The following is a 26,931-nucleotide window of genomic DNA, read 5'->3' on the forward strand; positions in this document are numbered from 1 at the left end:
TCCTGACTCCCAGCCGCCTTCCCTGCCCCTCCCCGCCCCGGCGCCCGCGGCCGCCCCGAGCACCCTGACAGCTCCACAACCGGCGGACGCCGCCTTGTCTCGTGCTTCCACGTTACCCTATCAGAGGCGGGGCGGGGCGATGGCCTCCGCAGCCAATCAGCGCGAACCACGACCCGGCGAGCCCAGTAGAAGAGCGGCTAGGGAGAAGGCGATTGGACGGCGGCGGCGCTGGGGGGCGTGACATCGCCCGGGCCCCCGCCCACCGCTGCTTCCCTCGGGGGGTGGGCTCCAGCTGCCGCTTAGGCCCGAGCGAGAGCCGACGGCGGGCGGGCGCAGCTGCTGCCGGAGCGCCAGCGGGGACGTGTGGGCCCCGCACTCTCGTTGCTTCTCCCCGCCGCGCCCTCGGACATGGTGGCCCCCGGCTCCGTGACTAGCCGACTGGGCTCGGTGTTCCCCTTCCTGCTGGTCCTAGTGGACCTGCAGTACGAAGGTAAAAGTCCTGCGCTGCGCTGCGCCGCGCTGGCGGGAGGAGCGGGCTCGGGGGTCAGGTCCCCCCGGCACCTCCTCGCCGTGGCCCGGGCGCGAGTGTGTCCGGGCGGGCGCCCCGGGCGGCGGGCGGCAGCCGGGGCTGCGCGGCGCGGCCGCCGGGGCCTGAGCCCGCCCCTGGGTTCCGGGTTGGTTTGGGGAAGAGGAGCCGGGGCCGGCGGGCGCGGGGCGGGAACTGGGGGTTTGGAGTGGAGCCGGGGCCGAAGGGAGGCGGGGAGAGCGGGGCCCGGGGCGCGGAGACGCGCGCAGCCCTCGGGTCCGGCCTCGCCGGGGACCCTCGCCCGGGACCCTGTCGGTCGGTCGGTGGGGCCGGGAGGAGGCGGTCCGGGCAGCCCAAGGGGAGCCAGCTTTCGCTTTGGAGGTCCGCGGGCGGCGGGAGGAAGTGTGTCCCGCCGAGTGAAGTCCGGAGGGGACGACAGTGCTGGGACCTCCCGTGCTGGTCATTCTGTGTCTCCCGTGGCAGTGGCTGGGCTGGGAGTCATGCACTCGGAGAGCAAGGCTTTTGCAAAGTTTGTGGGTTTTACAATTCCTGGCGCGGTGTCCTTCAGGTTAGGGCTGGCTTTGCTTTTCCCAGTTTTCTGGGGAAGGAGAGGGGGGATCCCCTTAAAAAGGTACCAATATTTAAGTTTCACGTAAGTCCTACAGCTTGGGATGCTGCTTACTACTGTAACAGAATGTCCAAAAACAGAGGGCTGACTGCCCCGTCTTAGATAGCAGCGGGAGGAGTCAGCATGAAAGCCCCTACTTTGTAGGTTACCGTGCGAAATAATGGAGTGTAACAATCTCCTATCCAATGCACTGGTCTGTTCCCGTCTAAAGGCTCGTGGGGAGGTAAAACGAAACATTGTAATAGGAGACTTTATATTATACGAGGGGAGTGAGGAGCTGAAACCAGGAATTGTTTCTGGTGAAGTCCCCTCAAAATTCTAAACGTAAAAAAAAGTAATATTTTTCCAATTTTTAGGTGTCATGTATGATAGCGATTTATTTTTACTTTTAGTTTTTGGTTGTTATTGTTTTGGTGTCCCTAGTGACTATATATATATATATATGTGTGTGTGTGTGTGTGTATATATATATATATATATATATATATATATATACCAAAAATCAGGACATGTATGCGGACAAGATGGAGATAGAGAATTTGACAGTGATGCTGCCCCAGAAAAACTAGGGAATTTGAATTTGAATGCCCGGACCACATTAATATGGGTCATGTTTTCCAGGCCTCTTGGATTTTCTAAAGCTAACCCCCTTCCTCCCCAAATGAAGCATTTATGTCCAGTTCCCATTGATTTATTTCGGCCACTTAAGAGAACGTTGCCTGTGTTCTGTTTGATGGCAATCATTTTAGGATGCAAAGGGTGCACACTTTTGTATGATTTGCTTTTCCCACTAGCTCTTGGATTACCTTTTTAGAATTGCTGTTCTGTATATGATTCTGTCACTTTATTTACATCCTGTGATACTTTTCATAAGAAAAAAAGCCACGCTGGAGAGCTTTTCTGTAGAGGAAACCTTGGTGGCATTTCTCCAAGGAGTGCCAGAGTGCTGTCTTCTTTAGGAGCATTACCTATGTAAAGGAGCAGGGATTTGGTACAGGCCGTAGGGTAGAAAGGAAAAAGATCTCAAAGTTATTGAATGTCTGCTGTGTGCCAGGCCCCTTTCTGTAAGCGATCTCTTATTCATGGAGGTACGTGATATTGTTCCTACTTTACTGACGAGAGAACGGAGTCTCTGAGTTTAAAGAATGTGTATAAGGTCACATAGCTATTAACTCTAAGATCAGTAAATTGAACTCAAGTTATTTGACTCTAAAGTTTATCTGTGTACAGGCTGGAGACAGAGTTAAATGGTTGATAGCGTCATGTGGGCCCAATCATTTGTAAGTGGTGGCAGCTGAGAAAAATCAAAATTTTTTTTTTTTTTGTTGTTGTTGCTTGTTTGCTACCAGTAGTAATGCACAAGAAGGTGATTTTCTGGCATGTTTCATACAGCAGTTCTCAATTTTTTTTTAAAAGACCTGTTTTCATTATTTATTTTTGTTAAATCTCACCCTAGGATATTCTAATATTGATTTTTAGAGAGAGTGGAAGAGAGGGAGAGAGACAGAGAAATATCGATTTTAGAGAGACACATCAATTGGCACCTTGATCTGGGATCGAGCCTGCAATTGAGCGAGGTACATGCCCTTAATCAGAATTGAATCTAGACACTTCTGTCCCAGAGCCTATGCTCTTTCCCATTGAGCCAAACCATTTGGGGCCAGTTCTCAACTTTGAGTGTGCATCAGGATCTCACCCTGGGGGCTTTTGAAAACAGAGTTCAGGTCCCCTCTCTAAGAATTTCTGATTCAGTAGGTCTGGGTGAGAGCTGACATTTTGCATTTCTAAAAAGAAATCACTGATGAGAATCACGGCTATAATAAGTTACACAGAACAGTAAAATTATGTGTCTTCTATGTACTAGACATTAAGTTTGGTAATGGAACTCAAAACGAATCTCTGACTTGGGCTAGCAGACTGTTAGCTCCTGCTTTCCCAAGTAAGATGTTTGTCTGGTACAGATAGTAGGAAAGGAAAAAGATCTTAAATTCTTGGAGGTAGGCTGGGCTCAGTAACAGCAAAGTCCTGGAAGCATTCAGAGCTGAGTGATCCCACCACTGTGCCTGACTGAGGCTTTGGAGAAAGAAGAAATAAAGGAGAAAGGGTTTGAGAAGAGTAAATGTGAAACAGAGTTGCATAGGATGGGGAGTGTCACCAATAAGTAGGTTAGTTGGCCTAGTTTTTTCTAATTTAACTGTGGATGAAAAAGATCAAATACTAAACCAGACAAGCTCAGGTATGGCCTGCATGGCAGCCTTACAAACTCAAAGCCTAAAGTAAACCACAAAGGATGGTCTGAAATTAAAATTAAAACTTCTTAACTAAAAGCAGATTGTTGCAGGTTGTCATGCCCTAAGGCAGTATTTTTCCCTAACAAAAGTCAATCTTTACCTTAATTGAGCCTATTTATTTATTTATTTATTTTTGCATATATAATAAAATGTAGAATGTCAAAATAATTTTCTTTTTCCAGATCCTTCAGAGGCATAATTCTGGGAAGACAACAGACTCTCCTCATTGTTATTGTTATGTTAATTGTTGACTATTAACTAACATGTTTTCACCCATGTAAAAGAAGTGTGTATATCATTTTTCTTTCTTTAAAAAAAATTTTTTTTTTATTGATTTCAGAAAGGAAGGGAGAGGGAGACAGAGAGAGAAATATGGGTGATGAGAATCACTGATCAGCTGCCTCCTGCACGTCCCTTACCATTCCACAACCCAGGCATGTGCTCTGACCAGGAATCGAACCATGACCTCCTGGTTCATGGGGTCCACGCTTAATCACTGAGCAACACTGACGGGGCTGTCAATGGGTTTCATATAACCCATTTACGTCTTCTCTTTTGATTGTATTGTATAAAATAAGGTTCATAACTGCCGTTCTCTGGAGCATCTTCTCAATCTGTTAACATTTTGCTTCCTGGCAGTTGTCGACAGTTGAGTTGTCAAATAAACTCACAAAAGTTCTCTACGGTTTGAATGTTCCACAAGTTGACATGATTCAGAGAAAGAAAATACGTAATATTTTTATGAATTTAAAGTGTTAGTACATTGTTTCAAAAAGACCTTTAAAAGAGGGAAGACTAAAACACTAGATTAGGAATAGAATTTTTGTAGCAGAGAGAAAACTTCAGTAGAATATACTTTAGTATTCTCTTGTTACAGATAAGGAAGTTATCGATATTTAATTCTTTGCTAATGGTTCTGTATGGTGCCTTCAGTAGGAACATAGCCTGGAAATCAAAACTTCTTTTATCTCTTTTTCTTCCTTAATATGCCTCCTGGATCCAGTATCTAGACCCAGTTTTCTTCCTTTTTCCCCTTCCCATTCCCCTTTCTTTCCTCTTATTATTTTTTTTTTTTAAGCTTCATCTGAGGATATGTTTTATTGATTTTAGAAAGAAGAAGGGAGAGAAAGAAATATCTATCTAGAGGCCTGGTGCATGAAATTCGTGCGTGGGGGAGGAGTTGTCCCTCAGCCTGGCCTGCACCCCCTCCAGTCTGGGACCCCTGTGGGATTGGGCCTAAACCAGCAGGCCTGAACTAGCAGTCGGACATCCCTCTCACAATCAAGGACTGCTAGCTCCTTACCGCTCACCTGCCTGCCTGCCTGTCTGCCTGTCTGATTGCCCCTAACTGCTTGTGCCTGCCAGCCTGATCACCCCCTAACTGTACCCCTGCTGGCCTGATTGATGCCTAACTGCTCTCCTGCTGGCCCGATCACCCCCAACTGCCCTCCCCTGTTGAACTATTCGCCCCCAACCCACCCCTGCCAGCCTGATTGCCCACAGCTGCCCTCCCCTGCCGGCCATCTTGTGATGATGTCACACGAGGGCATGATGCCACCTAGGCTTTTATTATATAGGATGAGAAGAATAAATGTAATAGGGAAAATGAATGACTTTCAGTAATTTTTATAAACTATTCTAGCAGATGGTCAGGCAACTTCTAAAATTAATTTAAATTCTTTTAATGAGATAGTCTATAGTTAGCAGTAGTGCCAAAGTTCCAATTCACTTGATAGGTTAGCATTGCTGAGTTAGTGCTTAAAAATGAAGTAATTTTAATTCTATAGGTCAGAGTGAGTTGTTCTAAGATAGGATGCCTTGAAGTAATTGGGCTTTATTTCCCCATATGAAGTGAATTAATTGTGGTTAAGTTTACTTTCTATTGCTATAGTTTTCCTTTGATTAATGTCCAGCAATTAATCATTGTTTATATGGAAGTATCATGAGAATCCAGTCATCTGCTCTTTAGAACTAACACATTTCAACTACAGATTTATTTTTATTTTGAGATCTTTAGAAAACGTCTTAAAGAAAAAAGTCTGAGTTTCTGTCATTTGGAAATTTGAAATATGGGGAATACTCAATTAGTCAGCATAGGCTTAAACTGTAGTGCTCTTTGGTGAGGTATAGAACTCAATGTTTTTGTTGTTGGGTTTACAGACCACTGGGGGTATAAGACATGCTTTGTGAAGCATCCATGCCCTCTTCCCTACTTTCTCAGTATAGATTTAGTGGTTCTGCCTTGAAGTTACTCCATTGCAAACACACTTTAATTTTCTTGCCCCCCTGTATGTTTTGTTTTATTCACTTGGCAGAATTTGACACTGATTAAATCCAACTTGGCCACCAACTTTGTTGTACCTCAGAGCTGAACATGGGGGGGAGGAAAATGGAGATAATCTTGCCTACTGGTCTCATTTTAAGCATATAATCTCAATTTCAAGTGCATACTTAATACTGCTGACATACCTACAATTCTCTACTATGTCTATTTTGAATACCAGTATTTCAAACCTTTTCCTCTTTCCTTAAATCTCCAATTAATCCCCTTCCCTTCTTCCTTTACTTCATTCTTTTAGATCTTGCCTTTATTGAGAAAATGAAAGATATCATAGGGCAGTTTTCTTTCTATCACCAAATTCACTAGCCTACTTGTATCTGTTCCTACTCTGCTACTTTTATTTTTCTGTCACCATTTATCCCCTCTACTTTTCTTATATTAACATGGATAAAGCATCTCTGTTCTGGAAAATTCCAATTTCTTTATTTGAAAAAAAATATGTTTTTATTGATTTTAGAGGGTGGGGGAAGAAGGGACGAAGGGAGAGAAACATTGATATGACAGAGAAACTCCACTGGTTGTCTCCCACCTGCATTCCAACCAGGGATTGAATCTGCAACTTGGGCATGTGCCCTGATCTGAAATTGAACCTGAGACCTTTTGGTGCACAGGATGATGCTTCAACTGAGCCACACTAGCCAGGGTGGCAATAAATAATTTTTAAAAAATATATATTTTATTTTTTACAGAGAGGAAGAGAGTTGGATAGAGAGTTAGAAACATCGATGAGAGAGAGACATCTGTCAGCACCCTCTATTGGGGATGTGCCCACAACCAAGGTACATGCCCTTGGCTGGAATCAAACCCGGGACCTTTCAGTTCACAGGCCGACACTCTATCCACTGAGCCAAACTGGTTTTGGCGGCAATAAATAATTTTTAATTGGATGAATAAAGTTGACTATTTGAGCTGTTTTAGCATGGACTTTTCTAAACTAATTGTCCAAGTTGAAATTCTTTGAGTAAGGTATCTCATTACAATATTTATGCCTTCACAGTTCATTAAAGCAAAGACAGATTAATGTCTATTAAAATTGATTAAACCTGGTTACAATAAATTTTATTTTCCTAGTTTACATAGGAAGATTTTAATGCACTTTTCAAATATCACTGTTCAGATGTACATAACTTCTCAGCCTTTTCTTTCTTTTACTTTGGCTTTGTAGACTAAAGCACTTTTTAGAACTAGGTGATTGGAAAGAGGTTCTTAAGGTTTCCAGATCAGTGTATTTTTTTTGAAACTGGTCATTGGTTCTCACTTAACTATGGAATTGCTAAGATAATGAACTTCCTGCTCTGTCTTTCTGTGGCCAGATTCTACTGTTTTCTGTGTTTCTGTCATCTTGCCATCTTGCTTGATCTTTTATAAATAGTACTTTGCCATTTTGCCCATGTTTCTTTCTAGAATGATCTTAACTTTCCTCATATGCTGAGTGCTCCAACCTCAGTAAGCATTCCTGGGCTTGGTACCGCCTTTGTCAGCTGGCTTCAGCTTGAAACTTAGTATTTCTGACCACCAGTTCTTGCCTTTTTCAGCCTGTTCTTCCAGTATTGATTGTGACTCTTACTATATCATACTTTTAACCCCTCAATTTAAAATTCTTTTATTTTTGCTCTTCAAAACATGACAGATTCTAATAACTTTAGTGAAAGACCTAGCTACTCCATCACTTTTTCCAACCCTTCCTGTATATTTTGCTGACCTGTGGTTATGCTTGTCTAAGGAGAAGCCCGTTATTTAATCCTGATTAGAAAATGGCATGATATTTGGTAGCTTTATCTCTCAGAAAATAAGAGATAGCTCTCATTGACACTCTCTCCTAGGATGTGGCAAAAGAATAAAAATATTATCCATGGCTCAAAATAGAGTTGAGACATTGTAAAAATATTCACAATTTACACATTAGTGCATTTATTATTTGATTTTATAATTGTTATATGTCTTAGACTCTAATTCTGATGAATTATATATTTAAGTAAGAAGAAAAGTAGTTACATTCAATAAATATCGAGTGCACTTCATTCAAGAGACTGAACTAGGTGATGCAAAGAAGAAAAGATAGATTCTCACACTTGGTTTTGGTCTGAGAGTTGAAAGGTTGAGGGGCTGGGCATTGTGAGAGGCAGGCAAACTGTAACGATCAATATATTGCGACTATTATTGAAAAGTGAAGCCATGTACTTGTGAGTGTGGGGATGCAAAGTATAGTAGGAACCTAGGAGGGACTTTTTCCTTACCCTCTCACAAACGTAGTTTGAGAAGGTTTCACAAAAGGAGTCAACATTTGAGGGCAGGATCCTGATGGAGAAGTAGAAATTTTTCTGGTGGGCAAATGGGGACCTTTTCATGAAACTCCCAAGTGCAGAGGGATGTGGTGTGAGTACATAGTATGTTCACTGAAATACAACCAGTTCATTATGATATGGAAATATAAAGTAAGAGGTGAAGGAATGAGAGATTATAAGGTTGGATCTATATCATGGGATCTGATTATGAAGGATCTTGTTTACCTTTAGATCTGAAGGAATTTAGTTTAAACCTAGCCAGTGATGTGAAATTACTGAAGAATTTTTTATTAGGAGTGTATTTTGGAAGGATTGACAGCAGCATGGGGGCTAGATTTGGAGGAAGAAGGTGAGGGAAGATCCCTGTGGGAGCACACTGTGTTGAGTGTCTGCCCCCTGGTGGTCAGTGTGTGTCATAATGACTGCTCCTTCCAGTGTTGGGTTGATTTGCATATTAGCCTTTTATTATATAGAATACCCTTAATGGGTATTCTTTAAGAATTTTCAATTGCAAGTGATTATTTAATCAGCAACAACTTTAACAAAACACATCCCTAAGTCTACTTTGTTAAATTTTTATTATATTAATAGTGTGTGCATACATTCTTAATGGAAAAAGTTGGACAATACAGAAATACATATTGTATTTTCTTTTAAAAGCATAAATGAAATCAGGATATAGTATATACTATAATGCAACTTGTTATCCTAATCTTAGTTCACACCATTATAGTTTTTTCCATTCTTGCCTGCCTCCATTATCTTTTCCACACTACCCCCTAAAGTGATCTTAAAAAAAATAATAAAAAAATTAAATAAATAAATATGTATATAATATATATCCATTGATTTCAGAGAGGGAGGAAGGGAGAAGAAGAGAGAGACAGAAACATCAGTGATGAGAAAGAATAACTGTTCGACAAACCCCCTACTGGGGACTGAGCCTGCAACCTGGGCATGCACCCTGATCTGGAATCAAACTGTGACCTCCTGGTTCATAGGTTGACATGCAATCACTGAGCCACACCGCCAGGCCTAAAGTGATCTTTTAAAAATGTAAATCAGGCAGTCAGTTCCTGGCTAAATGACTTCCATTCTAATGACTTCTCTTTGCACTTAGAAATAAAATAGAAGTTTCTTACTGGGGCCTTCAAGGCTCAATGTGATCTGTCTTGCCTACATCCTTTATCCTTCTTCACATGCTGGAGCCTACTTTGGATTGGTTGAAGTGGAGCTTGGCCCTACCTAAGCCCTTTGCACTTGTTTTGTATTCCTTGGGAGCCTAGTAATGCTTTGGCATCTGGAGGCTTCTCGTCATTCAAAATCCCCTTACTCCCTTATGTTTTAATACAAACACAATCTTCTCAGGAATTATAACCCCTTTGTCTTAAGGACTCTTCTTTTCTTCTGCCTATTTATCATGGCTCTTAGAAATCATCTTGTTTATCTTTTTCTTCATTGGTAGAGCAGCCAGTGCATAAATACTTGGTTCTGTTTTTTTTTTTTTTTTTCCTTTTAATGAATGTTGCACCCTCTTAACTCAGTAATTCATTTTTAGAATTGTTTTTCTATTTGTTCCACTAATTTTTTCCTCTTAATTTTCTTAGTTAGTGTTGATTTTCTTTAGTTGATTTTCTAGAGAGAAAGGAAGGGAGAAGGGTAGAGAGAGAGAAACATTGATGTGAGAGGGGGTTGGCTGCCTGCTGCATAACTTCTACTGGCGATGGAGCCCACGACCCGGGCATGTGCCCTGACTAAAAATTGAACCTGAAACCTTTTGGTGAACCATATCGAACAGGCTGGTGTTAATTTTTAAAAGTTGGACATATCCAGGGTTCCTTCCTTTTTCTTGTATCAGAGTTGGAGCGCTTAAAGAACTGCAGCCACCTCCATGGCCTGCTTTCCCCAGAAGGGTTCTTGGATGTGGTTTGCCCACCAGTTCAATCCTGTCCTTTTCATGGTTTTTTTTTTTCATGTTTTTTTTTTTTTTTTAATTTTTAAAATCTTAATTATTGAGAGGATTACAGATGTCCTCCTTTTTTTTTTTTCCAATGTAATGCTAGAAAGCAGCATGTCTCTCTCCAGAGTCAATTATGAGACCCCTGCAGGCTGGGGAGTTCTCATAAATGGCTAAAGCCTTCGGGATTCTCTTCATTGACTCTTTGGAAGAGACTAACCTATTCATTTCTTCCTATGGCCACAGTTTTACATATTAGTATGTCTTTAGTAACATTTGTTAAATGAAACACATTAATTTCTATAATCTTCATTATGAAAAGCAGGTTATATTTCTGGATATGGTATGGAGTTGGGTGGAACTACAGGTGACTTTCACTATGAATATAATCATTTTTTAAATTTATATTGCATAGTGAATTTTCACAGAGTAGGAGCTTATATCCTCATTTTATTTTTTAAAATTTTATTATTATTATTTAAATATATTTTATTGATTTTTTTACAGAGAGGAAGGGAGAGAGATAGAGAGCTAGAAACGTCGATGAGAGAGAAACATCCACCAGCTGCCTCTTGCACACCCCCTACCGGGGATGTGCCTGCAACCAATGCCCTTGACCAGAATTGAATCTGGGACCTTTCAGTCCGCAGACAGACGCTCTACCACTGAGCCAAACCGGTTTCGGCTATGTCCTCATTTTAAATGAAAAAAATAAAATAAAAAAATAAATAAAAATAAAAAATGCTTTCCCAGCTCATTGAAAACACCTAATTTCTCTATATGTTACTCATATTCTTAAATACCCTAGTTCTCTTTACATTGTTGCCCAAAACAAAAAGGGCTCTGCAGGACCCTAACTTTTAGAGGCCATTAAGTTAAGGTTTCCTCTCGCCTTCCCTTCTTGTTTTTCCTTTTTCCTTGGGGGGGGGGGGGGGGGGGGGATCCAAAAGGCAGCCCAGGCAATAAGACACTACACAGAAACTTCAGACTAGGAATACTGAAAGCCAACAAAGCTACTTTGTTTAGTAGGGCATATAGCAAGAAAAAGTGAAATTTGTTCAGCTTTTTGCTTGTATTAGATGAATAAGAATTCAGTTGCTTTTGATGACTAGAATGGCAAGCAGTTGCTCAAATAGTTGCCCTGAGTATCCTCTTAGACTCATGCTCTTTCTTCACTTGACCTCCATATCCAGTCAATACAAGCCAGGTGGTCGACTTTCTGTCCGACATCTCTTTAAACAGTCTGTTTTTCTGTTTCCACCACTACTACACAGTCAAGTCACCATAATGTCATTTGGATAATTGTAACAGATGCTTTATTGGCTTTTGCCTTCTCTATTGGCTATTTACTGTAATCACCTAGCACTTACTAATAAGTGACCCACTCCAGAATAATTAAATTATGACGGAGAGGAGAGCTATTCTAATACTTGGCTTTAATTTCTTTGAAAATCTCATTAATTTTTTGACTGCTGGGCATTTAGATATGATGTTCTTTGCATTTGGAATGTTGGTTTCCCTCTTCAGCCTTTTTACATAGAGATATTCTTCCAATTTTTCCTTCAGGTTTCAGGTGAGACCTCAGCAAAACTGCCACCTCAGAAGCACTGTCTGAGAAGTTTCTGTGAAAATGGGAAATGTTCTGAATCATCTACACTGACCCATCAACTAGCCATTAGCTATGCAGTACTTAAACTGACTGATGTGACTGAGACATTGAATTTTAAATTGTATTGAATTTTGGCTATATGTGTTTGGTACCTTAACTTGTGTCCTCACAGTACCCTGTGTGTGTTTCTCCCATCATAATACTGATTTTATTGCATATTTTCCCAATATTTTATTACTAAAAGTTTTGCAAGATGAAAGAATTTTATAGTATAAACTTGTGTATTCATCACCTAGATTCTACCATTAATGTAATTACTATAATTGACTTTAACACATACCCTTCTGGGTATTTCTCGATCCAGCCATTATTTTTTCTAAAAAAATACATTTAAAAATCACATCAATACACATGTTCCTAACTACTTTAACATACATATCATAAACAGTTGTTTTGGGTATAAAATTTACATAAAAAATAAAATGTCCTTTTTTTTGGTTACTACTCACCCAAGGATCTTTTTTTCCATTGATTTTTAGAGAGAGTGGAAGGGAGGCAAGGACAGGGAGAGACACAGAGAGGGATAGAGAGAGACTAAGAGAAACATTGATGTAAGAGAGGCACATTGATTGGTTGCCTTCCTGTAACCCAGGTATGTGCCCTTGACTGGGAATTGAACTCGTGACCCTTTGGTGTGAGGGCTGATACACTAATCTCTCAACAAAATTGACTAGAGAAATGTCTATATTTTAAGTTGCATTTGCTGAATTTTGATAACTACATATACCTGCGTAACACATACCTCTGTCAAGATCAGAACATTATTGAACCCCCAGAAAGTTCTCTTTTGCCCCTTCCCAGTCCTTGCACTTTCCCAAGTGATTACTGCTATTCCCCCCCCCCCCCCAAAGGCCCCCATAGCATCATAGTTTTCATACTGTTCATTGTAAAAGAGAGATAATTTGGCCACTGAGTTTTCATATACATCCTTCTACACACATTTCAACTTCACTACAATAAAACGACTGTATTTCCTACCTAACAAGATACAACTATTCGTATAAGTGAAGAAATTCCCACCTGTACCCCAAATGAAAAGACACAGTTCTAAGTCATTGTGTCCATAACTGGCTATATAAGTAACTATTATCTCATTACTATCCCACTTAGCATTCAGCTACATAAAGACTAAATTGTAAAGTTAATTTCAACAATTATATATAAAGTAAAAATGCAAACTAGAGAAAATATGGTCAATACAGTTGATTCTGTATAGTTATGTGGTAGTTACGTTCTGTGAAGTCATTACTACTCTGAGTGGTATACTGTAAGCCTCAGGTCATTACATTTTTGTCAACAGATCAAAACTTAACCTTGTTTTATGTGTGTTTTTGTTTAAAAATATTTTATTTAATATTATTGATTTATCAACATTGAATTCATGGCCAACAACATTATCATTCATGTCTGAATGAAACTTTTCTAGCACATACTTTCTATGAAAGAGTACATCACAATCTCTTTCACTTAGAAACACTAGTCAGGACTATACTTGGGGGCCATTTTGACAGTGAACAAAAAGTACAAAAATATGAAAATCACTATCATAAATATACCATAGAAAGGTAACTTATTTATAACTCAGAATAGAAAGAAGGCAAAGTATCGCCTTGCTTGATTTGAGAATTTGTACTACAAGTGACTCAAGTTTTACATCATTCTGCACATGCAAATGTCCATGAATGACTGCCAAGGTGCCCCAAGTATTAATTTTAGGGTTATAATTGAATTTTAGGGGTTACAAATGAATTATTATTGGGCACATTCACAAATACAGAATCTGTGGATTGTGAGGATTGATTGTATTTGCAAATAACGTGTATAACAAGCAAAGAGAAAATATACAAAGCTACTGTAGTCTTCGTGTGTGGTAATGAGGTTGTTGATACGTATAGCTTTCTTTTTCACTGCTGTTCATACTTCTGCTCTCAGCTACTCTGGCTTCTTTACTTGATAGTGTGACCAAAACTTTTATTCCTGAGAGATCATAGTGTTTAATTGTTCTCTTTTCTGTAGTTTTCTTTAATCTTTGGTATTGGAAGTACTTAAGACCCTAGAGCAGTGGTTCTCAACCTTTCTAATGCTTCGACTCTTTAATACAGTTCCTCATGTTGTGGTGACCCCAACCATAAAATTATTTTCGTTGCTATTTAACTGTTATTTTGCTACTGTTATGAATTGTAATGTAAATATCTGTGTTTTCTGATGGTCTTAGTAACCTTGCTAGCGATGGAGGTGTTACTAGTGGTGAGAGGTTGAGAACCGCTGCTGTAGAGCCTAAGACCAGGTTTCGAGTTCCTGTATTATGGCTATGGGGGAGATAGCACCATCTGATGGTCTGTCACCAAAAGTGTAACCTGTATCCTTCAAAATAGTTTTTTAGGTATTTGTCTCCCAACTAGTGCTGCCATTCCTCTTTTCAAATGGGCATGCTGCTTCTGGGTGAAAGAGTATGTTGTATGTTGTAAGACTAATTCTTTAAAAAAAAAAAAATATTTTATTGATTTTTTACAGAGAGCTAGAAACATCGATGAGAGAGAATCATCGATCAGCTGCCTCCTGCACACCCCCTACGGGGGCTGTGCCCACAACCACGGTACATGCCTTTGACCAGAATCGAACCTGGGACCCCTCAGTTCGCAGGCCAACGCTCTCTCTACTGAGCCAAACTGGTTTCGACTGTAACACCAATTCTATGGGCATGAGCAAATTGCTGTACTTTCTTTGTTGGGAAATGAATAAATGTGTTTATTGATTAGATACCAAGCTATATGGACTGCCATAATGATGAGTCTATTAATGGTGGTGCTGGCAGAAGTGTTACAGGAAAATCCATATGCTGAATATGTGAAGGCGATCTATATGGAAGAGAGCCAGTATAATCAACCTACCACCAGGTGGCTGGCTTGTCCCCCCACCTTCACCCCTATGGTGCTCTATTGGGAACTCAAGTTTGTTCTCTAGTGGTGTCAGATTAGGTACTCAGTCAGCCAGATTAGCATTGGTAGAGAGTAGCTGTGTTTTTTCATTCATATCCTCTATCCCTGCTGCCATGGCCACTTTGTTGCATAGGTATCATGGGGAAGGAAGTTGACTGATATCCACAAGTCATTTTATTCCTGATTGTTAAGATTCTCCTGTCGCCAGGACCGGTTTGGCTCAGTGGATAGAGCGTCGGCCTGCGGACTGAAAGGTCCCGGGTTCGATTCCGGGCAAGGGCATGTGCCTTGGTTGCGGGCACATCCCCAGTAGGGGGTGTGCAAGAGGCAGCTGATCGATGATTCTCTCTCATCGATGTTTCTAACTCTCTATCCCTCTCTCTTCCTCTCTGTGAAAATTCAATAAAAATATATATATATATAAAAAAAAAAAAGATTCTCCTGTGAGTTGATGCATTTATAGTTGATGTGCTCACCTGGTCTATGGTGGTGATAACTTAAGCTTCAGCTACTTCAGGATCCAATAATTTCCATTGAAATCAGAAAGCCAATCCTGATGGTAGCATCCCCTATACTCATACCTGTCCTTCAAAGGAGAGTGATCACAGAGCTTTGAAAAGGTTGCAGGTAGTATACTAATACCCTGTTTCCCCGAAAATAAGACAGTGTCTTATATTAATTTTTGCTCCCAAAGATGCGCTAGGTCTTATTTTCAGGGGATGACTTATTTTTCCATGAAGAAGAATATGGTACACATTTATTGTTAAATGAAAATAAAGGAAATTTATTACCTGTATACGGTATGGTAGTACAGTAGTTGTCAACACAAACCAGACAAACTGTCAATCCTACAGTATCAAGAATTGACTCTTATTCAATGACAATCATGTCATCATCTTCTGGAACATCATCATAACAATCTAATTCCTGAATTTCCTGTTGAATTTCTTGTGACTCCATTTCTTTCAGAATCAGTGGACCAAATCTCTCATGTTTAGCAATAGCACTGTCTTTAAATGAGTACTTTTTGTCAAGGTAGCCTCGCAGGGCATTTGCAATGCAACTGTCAGTGATTTTCTCCCATGAATTCTTCACCCAAGTCACAACTTCTTGCAGTTTAGGTTTCACAGAGTTTCCACGCTGATTTCTCTCCATTCTATTTTCATTGTAGTCATTAATTTCCATGCGCAAATTGTCTTTGAATGGCTTGTTTATTGCAATATCAAGAGTCTGGAGATAGGCCTTATTTTCGGGGGGGATGCCTTATATTATATTTCACTCAGAAGGAAACCTGTAAGTAGGTCTTATTTTCGGAGGATGTCTTATTTTTGGGGAAACACGGTATATTTCTGAACACATTAGTAAATGGAGTGTCTGCTGGGCCCTGTTTGGAACATAAGTGGGAGGTTGGTGTGTAAATGATAAATCTCATAAAGGTTTTGAATACCTCCTTATTGTGCTAAGAAACTCTCTGGAATCTTAGTTTTATGAAAGCATAGGTCATTGTTGGGTCCAATTTAAGTAAGCCAACCAAGTAAGTTTTAGAGCTACCTTCATCTTCATGAACTAATGTAATTAAATCTGGGATTTCCAGTACAGGAGTCAGCAAATCTTTTCTGTAAAGGGTCAGATAGTAAATATTTTAGTTTTAATGGGCCATATGTTTTTTGTCAAAATTCCTCTACTTGCCTATACCGGTTTGGCTCAGTGTTTATAGAGCATCGGCCTGTGGACTGAAAGGTCCCGGGTTTGATTCCGGTCAAGGGCATGTACCTTGGTTGCGGGCACATCCCCGGTAGGGGGTGTGCAAGAGGCAGCTAATCGACGATTCTTTCTCATCGATGTTTCTAACTCTCTATCCCTCTCTCTTCTTCTCTGTAAAATATCAATACAATATATTTTTAAAAAAATTCCTCTACTTTGCCATTATAGCATGAAAGCCATAGAAAACGTGGGATGAAAGGGCATGGCTGTGTTCCAGTAAAATTTTATTTATAGTAGCAGTTTGCTGACCTCTGCTATAGTAAGTGTGCACATTATCAGTGAATTAGACCAGATATAGTGTTACATTTCACCCTGCTTGGTTTAACACCTTTAGGATCCACTTCCACACATGTTCCAAGGGTTTCTGTTAGTTTATCATGAAAGTCTTACAGTTCTTTTGCTGTATAATCTATTTCCTTTGGTCATAGTGTATACCTGTTTAGTGACATTGGGAGTGGTTAGGGTAGGCTTTAATGAAAATAGATATCCCCTTTCATAGTATTTGCCCTAGGTAAGGTTATGCTAGGAATTTTAAGGGGTGGAAGGGTAGTCTTCTCTGTTATGGGAGAGTGAGCTACTTCTGGTAAGGGAGGCTCAGAAGGGGTTTAAATTGGTTAGTTTCATCTGGGTCAAACTAAATGTCTTCATTCTGAGTTTTAGAATTCCGTTGTTTACTAATGCATGTCCTAAATTTCAGAGGAGAAACTGGGTGAAACTGTGAATTCAACTATTGTTTTAATTTAACCCTCAAAAGTAAACTTTTGTTTTATTTTCAGTTGAGTTAGCTCTGTGGTTTCAAAAAATAAGAGATTTAGAGTTGCTATGGTGCTCTTAGAGAATTGAGCTGAGAGTTAGACCTGAGCCTTTTCCCCCCCTAAGTGACCTAGTGTACTCAGAAGAATCTTCCCCCACATCACAATTCTTTATGGTCTAGAGCAGCAGCCATTTGGGTTTCCAAGGCATGTGCCTCAGCACTTGCTCATGGCAAACCACAGTGATATCTTGATTAACTTTTATTCCAAGACATGCAATGGATTGCTAATGATGTTTCTCATTGTCAAGGAGCTCACAACTGCACTTAGAACTAGTAAGCTCAGGGCATGACCAGAACAATTGTCAAATTCCATGTTTGTGAGTCTATCTCCTGGGACCACTCCTATTACAATGTGTAAGTCTGTGTTGTCTAATGAGATAGAAACCATATAGTAATATAAAAGGGGAAGTTTAATATAAAGAAATGTAAGTTGTGAGAGTAGCTATAAACATGTAAAGGGAACTCTAAAGGACATTCTTATAATTGGCTGGGGTTCAGACCTCATTGAAGAAGGTATAGCTACAACCCGAGTTTGCTGGTAGAACAGTTTGCTGAGTTGCTGGGGCAAGAGCTGGGCAGGCAGGCAACAACCCTCTCAAGTATACTAGTAGATGAGCCCAGGTTGGTTAGCTGTATGCAGGGGGAGTCAAGGTGCTGTTGGTGGTTATGAAGCCTTGAGTGCATGGTGTCCTTATAGAGGTGGTGTCTGGCCAAGGCTGCCAGATTGCTGAGGTACTGGATCCCTGGGCATATAGCCACATGGCAGTGCACCACTGGATGTCCTTCCCATGCGTACCATGAAGCAGGAGCCAGAAAAAAGTAAACGCAGTAAGGGGAACCAGAAAGTGTCCTTGCAATGCCCCTTCAATGTCCTTTTCTAACAAAGTATAACATTGTGCTGTATAAAGAAATGCTTAAAAATTCAATTTTTTACAGCCAAGTATTAAAAATGAATTCGAAACAGAGAGGCAGTACCTTATAATAATTGGCTTGGCCAGGCAGATCATGTTATTCTCACAATTCCTCAGTAGCTCCCTGCTTTACCCAGAGTGAGACTGAAGCCAGACATAGACCCGCTACTTTGACTTCATGTTATACTATGTTCTCCCCTGTTGGCTCTGTGGTAGCCATTCTGGCCTTCCTGCTGTTTCTGGCACATGACCTGGTTCTTGAAAAGCTCTTTCCATGGATACTTGCATGTTGACCTCCTCACTTCCTTTCAATTAAATCTTTGCTCAAATGTCAGCTTCTCAATGAAGCACATCATTCACCACCTTGTGTAAAACTGGAAGCCCAGTACTGCTGACTTCTATCACACAGTCCTGCTTTTTCCATAGTACTTTTCCTTAACGTGCTGTGTAATTTACTTATTTCTTATGTCTGTTTCCTCCTTTAATGCCAAGCACTGTGAGTGGCACATTTTTTGTTTGCTTTGCACTTATCTCAAATACTTAGAATAGTGCCTGGTATGTTGTAGGTGCTCAGCAAGTAATTGAATATTATTGTGGTCTCGATAATATTCATTAAAGTGAGAGTCTAGTTTAACAAAGCAGTTGTTATTTCGTTGTTCACCATAGGCTTACTACCACTGTGTTGTATAGTTTCCCTTATATTTTGTAGACTGGATGCATTCTTTTCATTGACTAGGTTAATATGGTATATTTCTGGGTTGCTTATACTCTATAAAATGAAGCATGCTTGTGCCTTATTGTTACTTTCTTTAGGTCACTTTTCAGCTCCTTTTACTTTTCTCATGATAAATTTCTGAGACAGATAATTATAGCTTTAACATTTTATTTTTTAGGATTAAATCTTGGTCCATTGATAATTAACTTATTTTTTAATTTGTTTCTAGGTGCCGAATGTGGAGTGAATGCAGATGTTGAGAAACATCTTGAATTGGGGAAGAAATTGCTTGCCGCTGGACAGCTGGCTGATGCGTTATCACAATTTCATGCTGCAGTAGGTATGTATCTTGGAAGTAAAAAACTCAGTGGTCATCTTAGTAAATTTTAATTAATAGCTGTTTATAGAATAACATTTAAATTAAACATTATTTAATGCTTAAATATAATACTTAAAAATAGTTGCAGAATTTTAAGTGAAATGGATTAGTAAAATAAATGCATAACACTGAATGCATATGTATTTAGTATGAGAAAACGTTCTAGGCAGTAATTGAGATTTGCTACTATAAATACCAAGAATAATTCAAGATAATTTTGACAGGAAACCTTTTCAATGCATTACATAATTTTCTGCCTCTTAAAATATTTTACTAAATGCAGTTTAATTTTCTTGATGACTTGAGATAATCAATCTAATAGTTACTTTTCTGATGATTTGAACTGTCTTAATTGCTGCAGCATGGTAATTAAAAAATATTCAGTTATTAGTTAAAGCATGTCTTTAAAATATTGATTCTTCTTACAGCCACAGAAAGTTATACTTTCTACCTATTTTATACTTTATGATTTGCATTCTTTTTTCTTTTAATATAGTATATTTTTGGGTTGCTTATACTCATCTGAGGATATTTTTTCATTGGTTTTTAGAGAGAGGGAAAGACAGAAATACTGATGTGAAAGAAACACATTGATTGGTTGCCTCCTGCATGCACCCTGACCAGAGCTCAGGCTGGGGAGGAGCCTGCCATCGAGTTATGTGCCCCTGACTATTATCGAACCCAGGATCCTTTGGTCTGCAGGCTGGCGCTCTATCCAGTGAGCCAAACAGGCTAAGGCTATTATTTGCATTCTTTAATCCCACAATTATTGGAAACATTATGGGCCATGATATATCTATCGTATATAATAAAAGGCTAATATGCAAATTGACCAAATGGCAGAAATACTGGTTGCTATGATGTGCACTGACCACCAGGGGGCAGATGCTCAATGCAGGAGCTGCCCCCCGGTGGTCAGTGCGCTCTCACAGGGGGAGCGTCGCTTAGCCAGAAGCTGGGCTCAAAGCTGGTGGGTGTAGTGGCAGTGGCAGGAGCCTCTCCCGCCTCCGCAGCAGTTGGACATCCCCTGAGGGGTCCCAGGCTGCAAGAGGGCGAAAGTTGGGCTGAGGGCTGCTCCTTCCTCTGAGTGCATGAATTTCATGCACCAGCCCCCTAGTATATATATAAAAGTGACCATTTGACTGTTTAACTGGTAGCTATGAAGCACACTTACCACCAGGAGGCAGACACTCAACGCACAGGCATGAAAATGTGGAATAGGCTGATGAATCTCAGAGGGAAGGGAGGAGGGCAGGAAGAGATTAACCAAAGATCTTATATGCATACTAGAGGCATGGTGCATGGATTTGTGCACTTTGGCCTGTATTGAGGGGATTGGGCCGAAACCAGCAGTCCGACATCCTCTAAAGGGTCCCAGATTATGAGGGGGCGCAGGCCAGGCTGAGGGACCTCCACTGGTACCCGAATCCGTGCACTGAGCCTCTTGTTAAAATAATTTAAAATGACTCCCTAGTTTTCTTTTTATTTTTTTAAAATATATTTTTATTGATTTCAGAGAGGAAGGAAGAGGGAGAGAGAGATAGAAACATCATTGATGAGAGAGAATCATTGATTGGCTGCATCCTGCACGTCCCCCACTGGGGATTGAGCCCGCAACCTGGGCATATGCCCTTGACGGGAATCGAACCTGGGACCCTTCAGTCCTCAGGCCGATGCTCAATCCACTGAGCCAAACTTGCTACGGCTCTCTAGTTTTCTTTAGCATCACTGCCATTCAAGAATCCTTGAGCTGGCTCTTCCCCAAAATACCCAATAAAATATTATTGTTTTCACTGAAAGATGTAAACTTGTAAAACTAAATTCGGTAAAGAGAAAAAGCAAAACACTGGTTGCATCCAGAATTCAAATAGCTATGTCACTTGGTTCATAATTTGATGAGTAGCAATGAATTTCAAATGGTACAAATGTCATAATTTCTGAGGAGCACCTATGTGGTTTGAAAGATTCATCATTTTAGTTTATGTAAAACACTGTTGTTCATAACTAACTATAGAAAATAGAGTTTAAATTATATATGATGACAATATATAGCAGATAGTGATAGGGTGATGTGGTGTCATGGCGTACTGAATCTCTTAGGAGATATGTGTTTATCAGAAAAGAAGTGTAGATCCTCTTGCAGTTGTCTCATTTACCAAATATAACATTTAGTATGGCCATGTTGGCTGCTTCAGGTAACTCAATGATTTGGTGAGAGCCTTTAGCTAACAGTGAATTGTTCTAGATAGACTAACAAGTTATGCACAAGTTATTGCAGCAGATCATAGGACTGTGCTACTTTAAAATGAATGCTAATCTTTTGTGTTAAAATGTCATCTATGTACTAATACATTGCTTTAAACTAATTATATAAAAAGTTTGTTAAATGTTTATTCATAAAAGTGTTTATACCTCCCAACTTCTAAATTTTGTAATGTACTTTATTGCTTTAACTTCATCTTTGATTAGAAATTAATGTTAAAAGTTTTTGTTTTTAATTAAGGTATTACATATGTGTCCTTATCCCTTGCTCCTCTGCTCCCACCCCCCTCCTCCCCCAGTCATGCCCTTACCCCCCTGGTGTCTGTGCCCATTGGTTAGGCTTATATGGATGCAAACAAATCCGTTGGTTAATCTCTTGCCCTTACCCCCATCCTCCCCTACCCTCCCTCTGAGGTTTGAGCATCTGATTGATGCTTCTCTGTCTCTGGATCTGTTTTTGTTAATCAGTTTATGTTCATTATAATCCACAAATGAGTGAGATCAGTGAAATTTATCTTTCTCTGACTTAACTTATTTCGCTTAGCATAATGCTCTCCAGCTCCATGGTAGGAGTTCCTTCATTTTTACAGCAGTGTAGTATTCCATTGTGTAGATGTACCACAGTTTTTTGTTTTGTTTTATATTTTATTGATTTTTCACAGAGAGGAAGGGAGAGGGTTAGAGAGCTAGAAACATTGATGAGAGATACATCGACTAGCTTGCACACCCCCTACCAGGGATGTATCCGCAACCAAGGTACATGCCCTTGACCGGAATCGAACTTGGGACCTTTCAGTCCACAGACCGATGCTCTATCCACTGAGCCGAAACCGATTTTGGCTGTACCACAGTTTTTTAATCCACTCATCTGCTGATTGGCACTTAGACTGTTTCCAAATCTTAGCTATTATAAATTGTGCTGCTATGAATATAGGGGTGCATATATCCTTTCTGATTGGTATTTCTAGTTTCTTGGGATATATTCCTAGAAGTGGGATCACTGAGTCAAATAAGAGTTCCATTTTTAGTTTTTTGATGAAACTCCATGCTGTTCTTCACAGTGGCTGCACCAGTCTGCATTCCCACCAGCAGTGCATGAAGATTCCTTTTTCTCTGCATCCTCACCAGCACTTAACATTTGTTGATTTGTTGGTGATAGCCATTCTGACAGGTGTGAGATGGTACCTCATTGTCGTTTTGATTTGCATCTCTGTGATGATTAGTGACATTAGTGACTTTGAGCATGTTTTCATATGTCTCTTGGCCTTCCTTATGTCCTCTTTCGAAAAGTATCTATTTAGATCTGCTGCCCATTTTTTGATTGGGTTGTTTATCTTCTCTTTGTTAATTTGTTCCCTGTAAATGTTGGAGATTAAATTCTTATTGGAGATAACATTGAAAAATATGTTCTTTTATGCAGTGGGTTTTCTTGTTTTGCTGATGGTTTCTTCTGCTGTACAGAAGCTTTTTATTTTGATGTATTCCCATTTGTTTATTTTCTCTTTAGTTTCCATTATCTTAGATGCTGTATTAATGAAGATAATTACTTCGGCATATGTCTGAGATTTTGCTGACTGTGGATTCCTCTAAGATTTTTATGGTTTCCTGTCTTACGTTTAACTCCTTTATCCATTTTATTTTTGTCTATGGTGTTTTATTTTTGTCTATGGTGTAAATTGGTGGTCTAGTTTTATTTTTTTTTGCATGTATCTGTCCAATTTTCTCAGTAGCATATATTGAAGAGACTGTCTTGACTCCATTGTATGCTCTTGCCTCCTTTGTCAAATATTAATTGAGCATAGTGGTTTGGGTCAATTTCTGGTTCTCTATTCTATTCCATTGGTCTATGTGTCTGTTCTTGTGTCAGTACCAGGCAGTTTTGAGAACAGTGGCTTTGTAATACAGCTTGATATCTGGTACTGAGATCCCTTCTACTTTGTTCTTTTTCAGGATTGCTGCAGCTATTCTGGGTCTTTTTTTAAATTCCAGATGAATTTTGGAGAGTTCATTCTTTGTCTGTGATATAGGCTGTTGGTGGGGGGTGCATTGAATCTATAGATTGCTTTGGGTCATATGGACATTTTAATGATTGATGCTAAAGTTTTTAATTAAATTTGGCCAGCAGCATATTGTGTATCAACGAATAATTTTTTATAATGTTGCGGAAATAATTTATGTTGTGACATCCTTCCATTTTTATTTTTGAAAAATTACTTGGTACGTTTTGGAAATTACTTGGGCATGGTATGTTTTATGATTACATTTTTACACAATAAAAGGTTAATTTATTAAAACTGCATAGTAACATAAGTAATTATTTATACCTTGTGGTGATTTAGTTTGAAATATTTTTGTATCTGTCATATAAATATTTTTTGGCAGGGGTTTTAAGATTTAGAACTGATTGGGAAATAGTCTTGATCTGTTGGAAACATTTTTTATTTAAGAACGAGTGTAGTTTATCACTTTTCAAATAGTTTTCTGAAACAGTTGCATCCATTTTAATGTGATGAAGGAGTTTTATTTAGAGAATTATCATTAAAGAAAACTACAATGCAGGTATGATGATGGTCTCACCTCTCATCCCCACATCATGTCTTATGTTCTGTGTGTCTGAAATGTATTCTAGGGTGTGAAATCATTTCTTTGATAGACCTTACAGAGTGTCTTAAGCCTATCTGGCAGGAATGAATGTCTGAAGTAGATTAAATGGTGGTCATGTCTGAAATGGTACGTGTCTCCATTTGCTTGGTAAAAAAACCAACAGTATTACATTTATGTAGTTTTGCCAAATTAAAAAAAACACACCAAGTCTACTTTTATTTGCCACTTAAGCATTTGTTGCTTTCTCGTGACATTTGAACATCACTTGTGAAATGGGAATGAGCATTCCTGTTCACATTAGACAGTAGGAAACAGAGAATACACTGGTGACCTTCCAAAGGTCACATCCCGGGTCAAAAGATTGTGAACTTTTTAAGGATAGGTACTATCTCATTATTACTGTGTCATTTTTTAATTTTAATATCTGATGGTGCCCAGTTAAAGTTTGAATGAATGAATGAGGTAGAGTGGATTAGCTGGGAGCCAGAATAAAAATAATTTTTGTACCCAGGCAAGGGTAGTGTTCTCATGCTTCCTGCTACCACTGTTTACAACATCATTTGTAATTGACTTCCTGACGTGTTTTCTCCAGATAGTAGTTGTATATTCTTTATTAGGGCTTATTGAATTGATAGTTTTAGGATTAAAACTTAAATTCTTCCCTCATGTTCATATTTCTAATCAACTAGTGTAACAATTTGAATGACATGTTTTAAAATGAAGTATTTATATGCAGGCTTGCAAGTAATTTAAATAATGAATTATATTGTATATATAATTATATTGAGTGGATAATAGGAAAAGTGATTTTTTTGAAGTTATCAAATCTTACATTTATTAAGATGATGGTGTGTGGTTTAAATGCCAAATTTAAAAGCACGAATTTCTTAAACTAATTCTTGCTACTTTATATACAACGATATAGGAAGGGACACTAGTTCTATTGTAAGAACTGTTGGTATTTTAAGGTGAAGAGCCAGGCTATTCTATAATATTTTGCAATTCAAGTGCCTCAGCCCCGCCACCATGGCTTTTTCTGGAAAGTCTCCCGGTCTAATTAGCATATTACCCTTTTATTAGTAAGATAGAGGCCTGGTGCACAGGTGTGGGCCAGCTGGTCTGCCCTGAAGGGGGTCTAAGATCAGGATGGGGGTCTCCTTAGGGGTTGGGGCTGGCATGGGCGAGGGGCTTGGGACGGTTTACAGGCTGGCCACACCCCTATTGGGATTTGGGGGGGGGAGGGGTCGTTTCTGCTGAGGGGCGTGGCCAGCCTGGGCTAGGGGCTGTTTGCAGGCTGGCCACACCCAGTTGGGTGAGGGTCCCAGCTGGGGTCATGGCCAGCCTGGGTGAAGGTCTGAGGGCCATTTTCAGGCTGCTACACCCCTAAGGGGTGAGGGTCTCTGCTGTGGGCAGGCAGGCCTGGGTGAGGGGCTAAGGGCTGTTTGCAGGCCATTCTCACCCCTATCAGGGTGGGAGTCTCTGCTGGGGGCGGGGCCAGCCTGGGTGAGGGGCTGAGGGCTGTTTGCAGGCCATCCTTGCCCCTATCAGGGTGGGGGTCCCCACTGGGGAATGGGCAGCCTGAGCAAGGGGCCTGGGGCAGTTTTCAGGCCTGATAAGCCACGGGTCTAATTAGAATATTACTCTTTTATTAGTATAGACTAGTGGCCTGGTGTATGAAATTTGTGCACATTAAAAGGGGATTAATTTGAGGGAATATTTTAATACTGCTATTTGCCCTTTCTCTATAATAGAAGTGTCAGAGATGAAAAAAATTAGTAAATGTAAATGAAAATCTTCCTCCTATCAGAGTCTGGGGTGCACCACGGGACCTAGAGTCAAATCCCTGCCCATCTATGGTGCCTCAAAATTGCACGAGACCCTGATCCAGCCGGCCCCACCACATTGGGCAAGATCCAGCCCCAGCCAGCCCCACCCTTGTCAGGTCCCCTGATCTGGCATCGGGTGGGGGGTGCAACTTCAGGTCTCTCATCAAGCCCTACCAGGCAGGGGGTGTAGCCTTAGGTCCCCAGTGCACCCTCAGGTCCCTGGCCCGCCACCAGGGCAGGAGGTGGAGCCTGAGATCCCCTGGCCTGGCACAGGGGTGGGTGGGTGTGCCTTGAGGTTCCCAGTCAGTCCCTACTGGGCCAGGGCATGGCCTGAGGTCCCCTGTCAAATCTCACCAGGCAGGGGGTGCAGCCTGAGGTCCTCCAGCCTAGGTTGGGGTGGGGGACATGCCTTGAAATCCACTGTCAAGCCCCACTGTGTGGGGGATTCAGCCTGAGATCCCCTGTCAAACCCTGCCAGGTGGGGGGCGCAGCCTGAGGTCCCCCATCAAGCCCTGCTGGGTGGGGGGTGCAGCCTCAGGTCGCCCAGCCTGGTGCTGGGCGGGGAGAGGGGAACAGGGTGGGGGGGGAGGCCCTCGGTTTAAACCTCAGATCTGGCCCAGTGCTGGGTGGGGTCACAGCCTCAGCTCCCCCAGTGTGGGGTGGGTGGGTGTGGCTTGAGGTCCCTAGGCCCAGGGCGTGGGGAGCAGCCTGATGTCCCCTGGCCTGGTGGGGGTGGGGGGGCAGGGGGAGACGCGTATGCAGCCTCAGATTCCTAGTCAAGCTCCACCAAGTGGGGGGGCACAGCCTCAGGTCCCTGCTGATTGCTCATTAAGGCTTGTATGGAAACTTGGCCTCCACTGTGGGTGCAGCCATCTTGTGTTACCGAACCCCACCTCCCCTGTGGGTGCCACATCTTTGTGATGGTGTGATGGTCAACTTGCATATTCCCTCTTTATTAGATAGAATTTCAAAGTTGCTTTCTGGAAGGATTGTTCAGCAGCATGAGGTTTGCTTCTAATT

At 40.7% G+C, this 26,931-nt stretch overlaps 1 protein-coding gene across 2 annotated transcripts in view; it reads left to right on the plus strand.

The window, feature by feature from the left end:
* Nucleotides 1-269: 269 nt before the first annotated feature.
* Nucleotides 270-26,931, plus strand: part of DNAJC3 (DnaJ heat shock protein family (Hsp40) member C3) — a 59,493-nt gene continuing 32,831 nt past the window's right edge. The window contains exons 1-2 of one of the 2 annotated variants that reach the window (XM_036458876.2): nt 270-490; nt 19,070-19,180. In XM_036458876.2, the coding sequence (XP_036314769.1) occupies nt 409-490; nt 19,070-19,180 (193 nt within the window). In that variant the 5' untranslated portion in view covers nt 270-408. Of the gene's footprint in view, nt 491-19,069; nt 19,181-26,931 lie in introns of those variants that run through there. The other variant, XM_036458877.2, reaches the window with a different exon arrangement.

The sequence above is a fragment of the Pipistrellus kuhlii genome, unplaced genomic scaffold (assembly GCF_014108245.1).
Source record: "Pipistrellus kuhlii isolate mPipKuh1 unplaced genomic scaffold, mPipKuh1.p scaffold_m20_p_3, whole genome shotgun sequence".
Lineage (NCBI taxonomy): Eukaryota > Metazoa > Chordata > Mammalia > Chiroptera > Vespertilionidae > Pipistrellus > Pipistrellus kuhlii.